The following is a 14,119-nucleotide window of genomic DNA, read 5'->3' as shown; positions in this document are numbered from 1 at the left end:
GCACAACCAAAGTGGACACCCAAAGTTTATATAGACGACCAGCGCGTCTTTTCTCTTACCTGGCCTGTTAACTCCCCTCCGTCTGCCTATTGGTTTGTTCAATCTGGATGTCGGAGAAAACAATGCGAGAGCAGAGTAACAGAAGAAAGCTTTATTATTCCCATCTTCATGACTTCTCCTGGAAGTTATATAAGACTACGCGAGAGACTGATGACGGCTCGAATAAGGGACCGCAAGGTCTGGAAAAGAAAAAAGAAAAAAAGGAAACGAAATGCAAGGGGAAACGTGGTATAATAGCTCCTAGGCAAAAGCCCCTTCCCTGACTGATGACAAGCAAACTGCACAGGCTTTTTCCGCGCCGAGGTGACAAGACAAAAGAAACAGTGGTGATTAGTCGGAAACATTGAAAAAGGGGTATAGTAGGAAAATCCCGCGGTCGCCCAATCCTCGCTTCTTTTTGTCGTGAGGAGAATTTACACAAAGAAAACCCCTATGCCGCCGTCCCGCCGCTCCAATACCGACAAAAAAACAGAAAGGAAACATTCGTAGAGAATCGACTCGGGCCGGTGAGATACTGACTGACAGCGATGCCTTGACAATGCCGGCCGACTAAACAGGCCGGAAGGAAACAAATTGTGGTGGACCAATCCGCACGAGACGAATTAGAAAAAGCTCGGCTTCGTAAGTACGCGATATTCGACGTAATCTTCTCCGTCGATGCTGATGATGGTGCCCTGGGACACAAGCTTGCCGACGAAAGGCCCATTCGTCTTGCGTTCGTACTTGATACCGCCGTAGAATTTGGTCTCTTCGCCTCCAACCTTGCTGCGTTGTTCTTCCTGGCTGGCCCAGACCTTGTTGAGGCGCTGCATCTCGTCGCGCTCGTGGAAAAGGCTGCTCAAGCGCTGGCCGTTGCCGTTGCCGTTCTGCATAGGCATCTTGGGCATGGTCTGTGGCATCAAAGGGGGAGGAGCGATGTTGGCGCCATTGGCGGCGGCAACGGCGGCGGCGGCGGCTTCACGATCGGCGGCGAAGCGCTCGGTGCGCATTTGTGCAGCCTCGATCCTTGCGATCTCGCGACGGGCGCTGGCGTCGATCTTGTTCTGCGCCTGCACCGGCGTGCGAGACGACTGTCTGGCTTCGAGATCGGGCAGGGCGTGTCGAACGCCTCGGGTTTCGGTTCTACGGCTCTGGCGCAGTTCTGGGTTCACGTCGAGCTTCGTATCGGGCGACTCAGCCATGTCCTCGTCGGGCTGGGGGACAATAGCCGGGGGGGGCATATTGTTCATGAGACCAGGCTTGTTGAAGCCGTGGGCCACGCGCTGCTGGGCGTCGTACACAGCCTGCGCCTCGTTGTTGGGGCGGGTTTCGGGGGTCTCTCCTTGGTCGATCTGCCACTGGCGGACACGGCAGTATTCCTTGACTTCGGCGCGAGACAAGCTCTTGAGGTGAGGCTCGAGCTCGACCTCTTCCCAATGGATCCAGAGGGCACCCGCCCCGACGGGGAAGTTGCCGTCGACGAAGCGCTTGTCGCGAGTCTCCCTCGCCACTTTGACGCGGAACATGTCGTTCTGGCCCAGGATGCCGTATACGGCATGGCGATTGGCCGGGTCCTCCTCGCTAGAGCCCTTCCAAAAGCCCACGATGATACGGGTAGGCCTAGTACCATGCAAAGGATCGAACTGATGGAACGGAGCCATGTCGCGTGCCGGCGGCGTCTGTACCGGGCCTCCGCTGATGGTGCCGATGCCGTTGCCGGTACGCCGACGTTTGGAGTCGGGTCGTGGCGGCATCGTAGCGTGGTCCGGGATTTCGGCGCCGTAGGCGATGGCCGGGGCCACGACGTTCTCTGGAGGAGGGTTCTCCTCGACGCGGCGGATTGCGTCCTTGGCGGCGGCCAGCTCTGCCGCATCCCGGGCCTCTTCGGTGTCCTCAACGGCATCCGTCCGCAGCTTGACGTACTCCTTGACTTGATGATGGTCCATACCGACCAGATGATCGGCGAAGACGACACGCTCAAATGTCACCCAGCTGCCGCCGGGTCCCGGAGGCAGGGGATAGTCGGCGCTCGATACGGGCTCGCCAAACCGGGTGTTTTGCTGGATGCGGGTGCGGAGACGATCGCGGACGTCGATGAAGCCTATGACGGCGTGCTTGCCCCTTGGTTCGGGGACGGGGGAATCCCGCCAATAACCGAGAATGACGCCCTTGACACCGCCCAAGCCGTGCCTACGAGCGGGCTTGGTACTCCGTGGGGTGCCCTCCTTGTCTGTGGTGACTCCGCTCTCCATCTTGTCCTCGCTCAAATCGTTGAAGACGGATGCCCGTTTGCGCTTAGGGTAATGTGAGACCACGGGCTCCTCATCTTCGACATCGGCCATGTTCTCGTCCTCGGGATCCGACACAACGCGGAGAGGCGACGACTTGGCCACGCCGTTGCGGTTGCCGACGACAATCTCGTCCTCCAAGGCACGGTCATTGCTCCCCGACACGGGGCTCAAATTATCGGGCGGAGGGCTCAGGTCATCATCGTTGGCGGTATCGTCGTCATCCAGAGTCGGGAGCTTGGCGCCATTCGTGCTAGCCCTGTTGGTTCACATTAGCAGGGGCCAAGGTCTAGTTGAAACAAATTGTTTGTTTCCCAAAACGTCACGAGTCGTCAACACTGCGGCTGCACACTCTACTTTCTCCAAGCCAACACTATAGGTCGCGGCAACCATGACGGACCCCATGTTCTTCGATGTTGGCCCAAGACAGGGTGTTCTCATCTTGAAACCGGCTTCAGTTGCAGGATGTGGAAGATATCAAAAGACAACGTTATGAGTGTCTTATGAGATGAAATGAGATGAGATGATGAATTCGAGTTGAGCAGGGGTAGGACGGTTGGAGAATGGGCGAGGGTGGGCCAACTGACTCGTGGCAACTAGCCAAAGATGCTCTATGCTCCAAGCAAGAAATCTGGGAAGCGGGCAGTGTAGCGATGGGGTTTTGGAGTCTGGGGAAACGAGGGAAGCAGAAGTGAAGTGCTGGAAATGAAGAAGCAGTTACTCCAGCCGAGGTCAAGTCCCTATTCCCCCCCCACCACAGGCTGGTTGAAAGACAACGCACCTTGCCTCTTTGAATGGGACTGAGGGTTCTCCGAGCGAGCTCCTAACACGCGAGTCTCGCGGGAGTGACATGGCGGTAGGGTCCGAAGAGGTAAAGCAGCGACTTGGGTTTTGGCGCGGGGGGGGGTGGGAATACAAGGGAAATGAATGCTCAAGAAGGCCGGTGCAGGCCGCGAGTTGTTGAAAAGAATAGTCACACTCGCGGTGAGGAACAAGAGTTTTAGAAGTATATGAGTAACCCAGTTTATCAACGGTGGAGAGGGAGAGTTGCGGTTGAATCAAGGGAGGGATCGGTGCTCGGAAGAAGGAGATACTCGGTTGGGTTCCTGAAGCCGAGGTCTCTCTCTCTCTCTCTCTCTTTCTTCACAAAGGTACGTGTAAGGTAGTGGTGGCCGACACAAGACGGTCATGTAAAGAAAGGAAGGCGCGCTCGGGAGGAAAGAAGCATAGAAACAGAGTGGAAGAAGGAAGACGGCAGAACAGAGCAGAGCAGGATGATGAACTGCGGCAAGGTGTGATGCAGTGAGTGCGTGACTTCACCATCGGTCATAGCAGGTGCGCGGGTGCCATATGCCGCAAAACAGGCGCAAAGGACGCAGCAGCAACAAGAGTGGACTGAAGCGCCGAGATTGAGACGCAGGCGAAGAAAAGCAAGAGACGAGCGAAAGCAAGGGCGAAGAAGGTGGGACAGTTAACTTACTCTGTAGGAGTAGGTGTCTCGACGGCGGGGGTCTGTTGGAGCGGCTCTGAAGGTGCAACCGACGGCTGCTTGATTTCGACGTCCTCGGCGCCCTCCATCGCGGCGAATAGTTAGCGACCGGGAGAGTTTAGTTGGCTTAAAAGGGCAGTGGGGGCCCGTGTGGATGCGCGACTGTAAGAATCGAGGGAAACTCTAGGTTGACGGGGGATAAGCGATGGAAACTCGTAGTTCAACCCGGCTCTGTAGATGGAAAAGGGCGATTGAAATGGACGGGAAATTTTGCGGATGAGGCGTTGCCTTGTGTGTGTGCGCGCGCGCGTGTGTATGTATGTGTGTGTGTGTGTGTGGTTGTAAGAAGACAGAGGCTAAGGGGTTTGGGGAGAATTTGATGGCCCCAAAAGAATGGCGGATGCGGTGCGTGTTGGAGGCTAAGATTTCTATGTGACTAAACTTGGGAGAAGTGGAGAACAGTAGAGAAGTGTATGTGTAATGGAAACCCGGCAAAGTGAGAGAGAGGGAGAGAAAGAGCGAGAGTGTAAGATCTAATGTAACAAGGTATTGAATTCCTTAATATTTACTGGTCTGGTTACCAGTAGTATGATTATGTGCTGCTGTTAAGGAAGGGGGGAAACCAAATGAGATGAGGCGAGAGAGTCCCAGTCATCCCAGTCAGACTTCTAGTCCCAGGCAGGGCGGACAGGGGGGGTGCGTTGAATGTGTGTGTGTGTGTGTGTGTGTGTGTGTGTGTGAATGAATGTGTCGAGGTTGAGAGCAGTACGGTGCGGTGCTGTACGGTACAGTACGGTACAGTACGGCATCCCTGTTGCTCTTTACTTCAGTCTTGTGTCCCAGAGCACGGACGCCCAGTTCGAGTGGCGTGTGGTAACCCGGCTTTGGCGCGGGTTAAACGAGATGAATGCGTCTTTAGCGGACGAAACTGTTACGGTTGACGGATAACAATCACAAGTTACGGATGACGGAATCAATCGAGCACGGGGTTGCGGGAGTTGTGGCAGCGAGCGGATTTGGTGTGTGAGAGGGAGAGGGGGAAAAAGGAAGTGTTGGGGTTAGGAACGAGAGAGAGAGAGAGAGAGAGAAAGGAGGACCGTGTGAGGAGGGTAACGTGGCTTGGCTGCGTTGTGGTCTGAGCTAGGCCACAGATAAACCGAGTTGGGTTGACGCGTTGTTGTTTGAAGAGATAGATGCCTGGGGCGTGTAAGAACGAGAAGGGACAGGAACTCTGAGGGAAAAGGGAAAGGGACAGGGGGGAAAGAGAAGGGAATGGGAAAGGGGAGGGGGCAAAGGAAGACGGGCGATTGGATTGGTATGGTATGGGAAAGAGATGCGATCGAGGAGGGAGGGGAGAGAGGCTCAGGGTTTCTACGCCACGGGAATAGGGGGAAAGGATGGTAAGAAGGTGGCGAGAGACAGGTTTTAGTTTCTCAAGGGAAGAAAGGGACCAACCAGAGTTGCGAACCGGGGTTGTTTTTTTTAACCCTTTGATTTCGGAGGCGGTTCCAGTTTAGTGAGCGAGTTCCCTCTACCCAAGGTAGACAGACAGACAGACAGCTACGAGGTTAGTAAGAACGAGATAACGAATGCTAAGATGAGAAGTACCGTACTCACCTCCGAGAGCCGAGCTGACTAATGTACCAGGCCCCCCAATACCGGTACTCTACTCAACTCTACTCTACTCTACTCTGTACTTTACTCCACTACCTTGGTGAAGTAGTACCAAGAGTACCCAATGTCCCGAGACACAAATACTTGCAGAAGAATGACGCCAAGTAGGTATGGATGGACCACTAAGCACGTGTCGTGTACCAGGCAGTTTGCATCACTAGATCCTCTTTTTGGGCCCAACCAGCCGGATTGTGCAGTTTCACTCCAAGACCAAGACCCCCCGTTATCCTACCTATAAGCGAGCGGGTTCCAATGCCCATCCCATACACTCTGTACTCAATTTCGGTCGTCGTTGCGGCCAAGGTTCCGATTATTGGCTCGTGTGTACGGAGTATTCCCGACGGGGGGGCTCGATGGGGTACCTACGCGTACATGGCTTGCTTGATTGACGCCATGCTGGCCCGCTGGTGCCGAGTGACAAGGACTCAAGAGTGTCCCAGTTTTCCGCTAATGCTGTCATCTCAAAAGACACTAGCGAACCCGATGCATCGTCGAGCTTCACCGGAGCCATGTTTGTTGGCGGATTCACCAAAAAGACTGTGGCCTCCTGCCCCATCCCCCACATCGCTGCCTTCATCTCTGGCTTCTCAGGCTGGCTAGCTGACTGACTGGTTAATTGGTCGGTTGGTTGGTTGGACGTGATGGTACTTGTCCGAGTTGAGTTGAGTTGAGCTGAGTTTGGGCCGTGTCCAGCCAGTTGTGCGATCTCGTGACCTAATATTACAGCATTTGACTTTTTTTCTTTTCTTTTTTCTTTTCCTTACCAGAAGAGGGTTTTCGGAACTAGGTACTCAAACAAGGTGTTTCTGCAATCTCTCTGTCTTCGAAACTGTTGGACGGACGGCACGGGGGCAGGGCACCCGATCTATTTTATCGTTTTGCTGATTAAGTGATTAATAGGCAGGCTATAGTCTGGCTGCCGCCCCCTCTCTGGTCCCCACCACCGTGGGTTATCGGTCTTAGTTTGGTCCTCTTCATCGCCATGGGGCCTAGTGCAACTTGGTAGGTAGCTGAGAGTGAGAGAGATATCGTGTATACGTACTGTGTATACGTACCGACAGCTGCCAACAAACGCGTTTCTATCCCTTGCCGTCTGTTCGCCGTGTCGGAGTACAGTACTTCGTGGAGCGTGTGCAGAGCCGGCCTACCTTGGACTAGATAGCCTACTCTCGTCGATCAGGGTATGCTTGGGGACTTGAGGTTTTTAATTTATCCTCTGGTGGGCCAGCCCGAAAAGAGTTGACAGACATTGACACGTCGGAACGAGTTGAGTGAGTGTCAGCTCCGATACAAACAAAGCCTTCCTTCAGAACCACAGTTTGAGTGGGCTCGGTACACAATGGCATGTTCGTCCAATTGGCACAAGTAGACCTGGGCCCCGTCTTTCTCAGAGTAAATTTTTTTTTCCCCTTCCTTAATCAACGCCATCTATCTGGGTTTGGCCTCGCAGCAAGGCCGAGAAACGAACGGCGAATCTCTCGTCTCTTTCTGAGACGTTCCATTGCAGCATGTAACCTTGGAGAGCTTGGATTTAACGACGACAACTTTTTTCTCCCCGGGCAGTCCCATCAACTTTGCGCATTCGCTCCGGTAGTAAAACGATGATAAAAGTAATAATAACAAAAATCATCTCGTTGAAACGAATGCACATCGGGCCTTTCTTCTTCTTATGATGTGAGGCAATCAATTCGGGCCTGTTTCCGGCCCCTCCCCCCCCACCCTCTCCGTCGCTCCCACTCGGTTGTCTGTCCCCCTTCTGGAATCCTTCCCGCAGTAAGGTTGGGGGGCTAATACAATTCGTGTTATTAGTATTACATTACGCTCGCCGTGGATCTTCGGCCTGACACCGCATCAGCGTATCAGAAGGTATCATCCCTCACGGCCTTGGCCACTCCCCTCGCAGAACCTCTCATCAGCCTCAACTACCAAGCCGGTGAATTGGTAATGCTCATGTCATGCCAACTCGGTGGGGGTGAGGAAGGGGCCCCCTTCCCGCAGCAAGGAAGGCTGTCAGCAAAACAAATGATCCGACAATCCTTCAACTCGAAACGCCGCGGGTTGCCCTGTATCCCATCTAGGAACTTCCGAAACGCGGCGGAGGTCTGAGGACGGGCAGAGCAGCCTTTCGGTCGTGAGCACTATTTTTTTTTATCCCTCTTCCGCGAGAGAGTTTTCTTGAATAGCCGCTCAGCAGCCAGTGGCGCTGGGTACTGATCTCGCCGACAGAGAGAAAAGAAAAAAAAAATTGAATTGTTCTCATCCCAACGGATGCACGTAATTAGCAAAGGCAGCTGCAGCCTACCTATGTATGGTATGTCCTCGTTTAGCCTTACTCTTGTGCGGGGGTGTTCCTGATGACTCGCCTAGAATAGGGTTTTTTTTGACTATCAGATCGCGGCAACTGGCACAAATGTCTAAACGTAACTCTCTCGTCACTCGTCTCTCTAAATGAATGCACTTATAGTCTCCACGTGTTCCAGTGCGTGCTCGGGTAAGACGACGGATCCCGCCGGAAAGAGCGGGACAATGGCGACAGCAAACTATCGGAGCATGTTGAGCAAACGTGACAAAAGATAAGTATTGACGATATTAAAATATGTGTAATCCCGATGTTGCTTCTGCACTTCTGTCTCGTGTGGTATAGGGAAGGCAAGACAGGAAGAGACAACTCCCAGGCTTCGTAGAGAGAGACACACACACCAACCAAGGAAAGAGACCTTGGTTCTTTATGACAGAAAAAGCTTTAGCCAATCGAAATTGGCTTCTGCCGATGAAAACCCACATCACGAGAGCGTCTCCACATAATGATCCACACATACAGCGCCAAACATACTTGGGCTGATAATGTCGAGCATAAATCAACAACAAATGGCAACATGCCCGAGTGGTTAAGGGGACAGACTTGAACTAACCTGATCATCGATCAGCGCAGTCTCAGATATCTGTTGACTTCGGTCGCGTAGGTTCGAACCCTGCTGTTGTCGCATTTATTTTTCTCTTTTCGGTCACCGACATCAGGATCAGTCCATGTGTGTAACGCATTGATTCGTTCCCAAGGAGTCAATCGAGTTGCTTCATTCTTTATTTTATTTTTTTCGTTGTTTTTTTGGATTTCTCTACTCACAAGCGAAGCCCCCGCCCACGACCGCTTATATCCCACCACTCATGTCTCTTTTTTGTGTCTCTTTTTTGTGAAGCTCAACCCACATTGGAGATGCGCACCATTCCTGACAGAAACTTTTTCTTTTTCTCTTTTTTTGCAATTGTCTGAACTCCGCAGACGTAGGCAGGCGGGTGACAAAAAAAGCCGCACTCACAAATTACAGTGGTTGATTCGAGTGCCTATGCGCTAAAATATAGGTTATGTAGGTATTATTTCAGCATCTACCTCCCTACCATATTGTGGATCCCCAAAGCACAGGCCACCTTAAGTCAACTTCACTGAGTGCGGCTTAATTTGGCACCCGCTTGGTAGGTAGTCATAAGGGGTCTGTGCTGCTGCGCCAGGTGGGAAGTCAATGATGGCATTTTCTGAGTTAATCGCACCACCAATACGCAGATACGTGTTTCCGTAGACGTGGTGCCAAGGGATAGGTGACCGTAACTGGCAGGTGCCCTGTGGCCTGCGGCTTGATTGACTCTGGCTGGCCGGCGGGACTTGCATATGCGGTCCCCTGCGAGGCGTTGCTTCACTTATCGCTCGGCGCCGCCATCAACCCGTATATATGAAAGAGAGAGGCAGACATGCGCCCCGACTAAAACTCAACCTACCCTAGCAAGGATTCCTGTTGGTGTTTTTTTTGGGGGGGGACGCTCTTGCGGTCAGCTTCCTTCGTCCTATGAGTAAGTAAAGGATTACTCTGGCGACCCTGTCCATCTTCTCACCGTCCTTCCATCGCCGCCGCCGCCCCCCTGGCTTGTCTCACCGCGATATGACTCTTCCTCGCGCTTTCGCTCCTTGGAAAATACTTCGGCGCACTAATGCCGCCGTTTCCACGACTAAACATGCCAACCAACATCTGCTGCCCATCCTGGGATTTTACTTGCCGACTGCGTTTTAACAAATTGCCGGCTTGAACCAAAAACGATGCTTTGCATGTCCTTCCCTCCCATGCGCCACATTGTATGGTTGATATTGTGTACCTGTGCGACCTCAAGAGGGACCGCGCCTTGTATCAGTACTTGGGTACGGAACTGTACACTGATCCCATAGACATACCCCCCTCAGCAGCTGTACAGTCTTGGATATTGCGATATGTTGTCTCACTCGCACGTATTGCACACGTCTTCTGCTACTGATATGGGCCCGCCGACGACATGCCCCCCCCACACTACGCGGCCCCCACTCCGGCTCTGAGAACCGTCCTATTGTCCGGATCCCAACAGGGTCTCGCGTCGTTGCCAACGTCGCTGTGAATATGCCACTCGACATTGATAGACGTATACCGCCTTCCTCGTTTACATGCCCTGCGCCGTTGAGCGGTTTCTGCGGACTGGCATGTGTGTAGACAGCACTTGAGACCCAGAGATATACACCCTTGACAACAGGAAACACAAAACATACCGAGAGTTCAGCTATAAGTGGCCCTATAAAACCACCGCAACCTTGATAGTTAATGACGCGGACGACTCTTGTGTGCACCCTATAGGCTTCACCCTTTCCTGCAGCACGGTGCATGCCACCGAGATCTTGGAGTGGTATTGGACGTCCTCCCAGGTCGTCTGCGGAACCTGTCGTGGGTTTCTTCTTTTCACTCTGCCTGGCAATCGCCTGCGCTTTACCAAGCCTCAAAAGCCCTCCCCCTCCCCTCCTTCGTTGCCTTGTTTGACGCCACTACCAAGTCTCGAGAGCCTATACGGACGACGTCGGACCTTCCGCGGCCATACTTTGTTTTGGTTGCGGGTGGCCTACATGAGAGTTGATGGCGAGTAAGTTGTGCAACAGATCGTGCAGCGTGAGCCCGGATCCATGTTTGACTTTGCACTTAGTCTTAACTCACCTATATTATAAATCCAGCTGGATATAGTCACACACACACACACAAGAAAAGGCTAGGTATATAAGATTCGAAGATCTGGAATGACAATGACTAGCACAAGGCAGCATACCATGCATGCATAGCTCGCAAGTCGACATGCTGGCAACGTCGGGGGATCTCCGAGTCAACAATACTCCCGGTTTGAAACTGCTACTCGGAAACAGAATTTGTGGTACGGCCGTTCCTTTTCTTTTCTTTTCTCTTTTTGTTTTAATGCCGCGTGCATTTCACTCGACAGCGTAGATCCCTACCGGCCAAGCCAAGCCCCTGTGCCGGAGGCCGCGAAGCTCTCTAGTTGTGTTTTTAATTCTATACATGTTCATTTGGGTATCCCGTGAACGCCGTCCGCTCTTGCAACGCACACACATACACACACACACACCCCACCGTTCCGGAGTTCCCGGGGTTCAGTCACTCGCTTCACCGGCCACGCCCCCTTCCCCTTCCGCCCCCTCTCCCCCGTCCGCCGCCCCTGCCACCCCTCTTGCCCCCGCGGATCCCGCCCCGGTTGTCGAACCGCTCGTACAGCGTCTCCTCGCCGAACGCCGCCTGCCCGAACCTCATAAAGTTCACCAGCCCGCGGTCCACGACCGCGATCAGCACGTTGCGGTGCCCGTGCCTGAGCCTCTGGTACAGCCGCCCCGGCCCGCCCGTCGTCTTCGGGTCCGGCGGGTCGTACGGCGTCGAGTCCAGCAGGGCCGCCACCTCCTCCAACGACGGCACCGCGTCGTCGCGCGCGTCGGCGACGGCGATGCGGATGTCCGGTGGCGGGAGGTCCGTCACGCGCAGGTTCGGGTGCTTCGACGGCTTCCACACGTGCCAGTGCACCTTGTACGGGTCCTTGGGCGACGCGGGCTCCTGCGCGGCCGGCGAGGGCTGGTACCGCGCCAGGAGCTCCAGCTGTTTGTAGACGTGGGTGTACTGGCGGTAGACGCCCGGCCTGACGAGGGGCCCGTAGGGCGGCGGCGTGGGCGCGGGCCTGTCCAGAAGGGCGACGAGCCACTGCCATAGCGACTTCCGTGCGGGCTGTGGCTGTTGTCGAGGCGTGGCATCGGCCGCGTCGGGTGGCGCGCGCTGGACGTAGTATCCCAGCCGCCGGAGGTGAGAGTAGACTTGATATTTCGGAAGTGTGATCTTCCCCCGCTCGCCGTCCAGACCGATGAAGAAGGCGTATGCGGCCTGCAAGCTCAGTGGCACGCCGGTTTCGAATTCGTCATCCGAGTCCTCTTCCGGTTCCGCCTTCGTCTTTTCCGGATCGTGCACGTGTTCCTCCGCGACCTTGCCCTCCGAGGGTGGCGGCAAGACATCTTTCAGCTCCCGGAACGGCCACCAGAGGTCCAGGCTGCCCCTCTCGACGAGGAACAGCGCCTCCTCGGGCAGTAGCCACAGCTTCCCGACCGCCGGCCTCGGCGCCTTGAGCCCTCTGATGACCCGGCCCATCGACTTGGCCTGCGTGCCCTTGAGGTCCTCGACGACCACGACCCGCTCCTTTGCGTACATCGGCCCCGTCTCGGCCAGGAACTCCTGCAGGTACTCGGGCCTCGCGAGGCCGGATGCGTCCCCGTCCTCCTCGATGGCCCGCAGCGTCTCGGCCCAGTAGTCGGGGAAATACCACCCCTTGCTCCAGGCGTCGCGGTGCACGCGCGAGTACGAGAGCACTTCCTCGATGACCTGTCTGCTCGTCTCGAGGGCGTCCTCCTGCGCGCGCGTGCCGTGCGACTCAAAGTCCTTCTGGCCCCTGCGCACTGCCTGGCTCGCGACGCCCTTCTTGTTGAACATGGAGGCGAAGAGGCGCATGTCGAAGAGCCCTTCGTCCTCGGCCTCGTCGCCTGCGCCCGAGTCATTTTGGAGCTGGGCGGCCGGCGCCGCCGTGGGGTTGTCGTCGTCGTCGAGGGGCATACCGGCCGTCTTTGGCAGTCGGGCTTGGGTTTCTTTCCCTTGTTCCTTATATCTTAATAGTCGTAGGATCGATGGGGAGTTTGCCTAGTTTTGGTTCATGTCCGGCAGTATCTCGGTCGGTTCGGCGGGAGGTGTAGGAGTCAGGTAGACAGCACGGTGTGAGTCTGGTCGAGATGGCCCAAAAAAAGAAAGAAAAAAAAGAAAAGAAAAAATAAACCGGACAAGGTTGCTGCGAGGAAAGGAGCTTGCAAGCTTTGGCCAATTGGAGTTACACTGTTTAGCGTGCTGAGATCGGCTGCGGACCACTGAAAGCTAACACCATAAATCCAGCCACATCCGGATTCAAGGTGACATGCGGTCCAGCAGGACCAACCGCTGAGGGCCATCTGGGATCCTTGGCAGTCGACATATCGCTGGCCAGCTGGCCTCGAAGTCTAAGAAGAAGGAAGAGTGATTATCCAATTGTTCTATCTTGTTTTACCTCGCAAACTACCTCAAAAACCACCACATTAGGTAGTGTTGTGGGGTGTACTCCGTATACTCCCCTGCCTTACTTAGTGGGGATTGTCATTACCGTAATCGGAATAGTGTGTATGCTGTCCCCAAACGCTCCCCCAGCACCGGAAACCCTCTTCCGCCCACACAACCCTACATATAATTAACACGACTAGCTTTCACCAACCAATAACCCATCAGGTGGAGTGACCGAGTGGTTAAGGTGCTGTGTTTAGGTCATCATCACGATACCATAAATCCGCAGTGGGAAACCGCGCGAGTTCGAATCTCGTCTCCATCATGATCCTTGTTTTTGTTTTTTGGAGTTGTGTGTGTGCTTGCGTGCCTACAAGAGTGCCCCTACTGAATCTTGCCTACCCGCTCTGGACAATTGTTCCTTCCACCTATCTCCAAAAGCAAAACCACTTGCCCCGCTACCCTGTCGTAATCTCCTACTAACTGCTATTGCAGAACAACTTCCACGACACTAACGTCACGCCATTACCACTCAGCCATTCCAGCCGATGGGTGTTTTGTTGACATGGAGCTGTTGTTTCGATAATGTGGGTGCGTTTGGGCAAGGAGGGTATCGTCACTATTGTGTACCTGTGCGAACTCAAGAGGGACCGCCTTGTATTCGTACATCAGGTTGGGCAAGGAGAGGAATGCGGAACAGCATATGTGCTAGTCCCAATGAGGAAGTGACGGCCCCCACTACCTCAGCGAGTTCGGAATCCGCACAGACCCTACGCTAGCTCTAATATAGAAGGCGGTCAACTTACCCATCCAATTACCTACTTATTCACTTGCCCACATAACTGACCGCCTTCTATACTGGGCTACAATGTGATCTGTGCGGATTCCGAATTTGCTGAGTGCCTACGGGGAGTGTGCGAGTTTGTTTGGGACTGGGATATGGTTCTCAATATGACATGTGTATCCGTAAACCATGAGATGAACTCGGATTTAGAGCGACTCAACCACACAACAAACACACCTTCAGCAAGGAAGATGAAACGAAGACAACGCAAAGGAGGAAATGGAGCATTCTCTAGAGATGAGTCGACCGTTTATGTCTATCTCGACACATCTGATATGAGGCTCATTGAGAACATACACCACAGTAGCTCTATGAGGCGGGCTGTTTCCGTGTCGCTGTTTCCCCAAGGCCGCTCAGAAATGCACACCATCTACAG

General features: G+C 54.2%; 3 protein-coding genes and 2 non-coding genes across 5 annotated transcripts; 2 read left to right on the top strand and 3 right to left on the bottom strand.

Moving 5' to 3' along the window:
* Positions 1–662: 662 nt before the first annotated feature.
* Positions 663–2,732, bottom strand: LY79DRAFT_511546 (uncharacterized protein; the record flags this gene model as incomplete). Its single annotated transcript, XM_060554282.1, has 2 exons — positions 663–2,586; positions 2,680–2,732. 2 exons carry the CDS (start codon positions 2,730–2,732, stop codon positions 663–665), a joined length of 1,977 nt encoding a protein of 658 aa, XP_060416152.1.
* A 5,628-nt stretch (positions 2,733–8,360) lies between these two features.
* Positions 8,361–8,474, top strand: LY79DRAFT_t83. The gene has a single exon. It is a non-coding gene; the product is annotated as a tRNA-Ser (tRNA).
* A 924-nt stretch (positions 8,475–9,398) lies between these two features.
* LY79DRAFT_117904 (uncharacterized protein) lies at positions 9,399–10,386 on the bottom strand. The gene has a single exon (XM_060550751.1). The coding sequence runs from the start codon at positions 10,166–10,168 to the stop codon at positions 9,644–9,646; it is 525 nt and encodes a 174-aa protein (XP_060416151.1). The 5' UTR covers positions 10,169–10,386; the 3' UTR covers positions 9,399–9,643.
* A 563-nt stretch (positions 10,387–10,949) lies between these two features.
* Positions 10,950–12,428, bottom strand: LY79DRAFT_511545 (tRNA splicing endonuclease subunit; the record flags this gene model as incomplete). The annotated part of the gene is made up of 1 exon (XM_060554281.1): positions 10,950–12,428. The coding sequence occupies one exon, from the start codon at positions 12,426–12,428 to the stop codon at positions 10,950–10,952; it is 1,479 nt and encodes a 492-aa protein (XP_060416150.1).
* Positions 12,429–13,123: 695 nt separating this feature from the next.
* Positions 13,124–13,224, top strand: LY79DRAFT_t84. The gene has a single exon. It is a non-coding gene; the product is annotated as a tRNA-Leu (tRNA).
* The last annotated feature ends 895 nt before the right edge of the window (positions 13,225–14,119 follow it).

This window comes from Colletotrichum navitas (genome assembly GCF_030913465.1).
Source record: "Colletotrichum navitas strain CBS 125086 chromosome Unknown LY79scaffold_17, whole genome shotgun sequence".
In the NCBI taxonomy this organism is placed as follows: Eukaryota; Fungi; Ascomycota; class Sordariomycetes; order Glomerellales; family Glomerellaceae; genus Colletotrichum; species Colletotrichum navitas.
Note: the sequence above shows the minus strand (reverse complement) of the source record. Positions and strands in the feature narration are given on the sequence as shown.

Excerpts from the sequence above, each read along its gene's own strand:
- LY79DRAFT_117904 (XM_060550751.1), bottom strand. The coding sequence starts at position 10,168 with ATGCACCGTGCTGCAGGAAAGGGTGAAGCCTATAGGGTGCACACAAGA.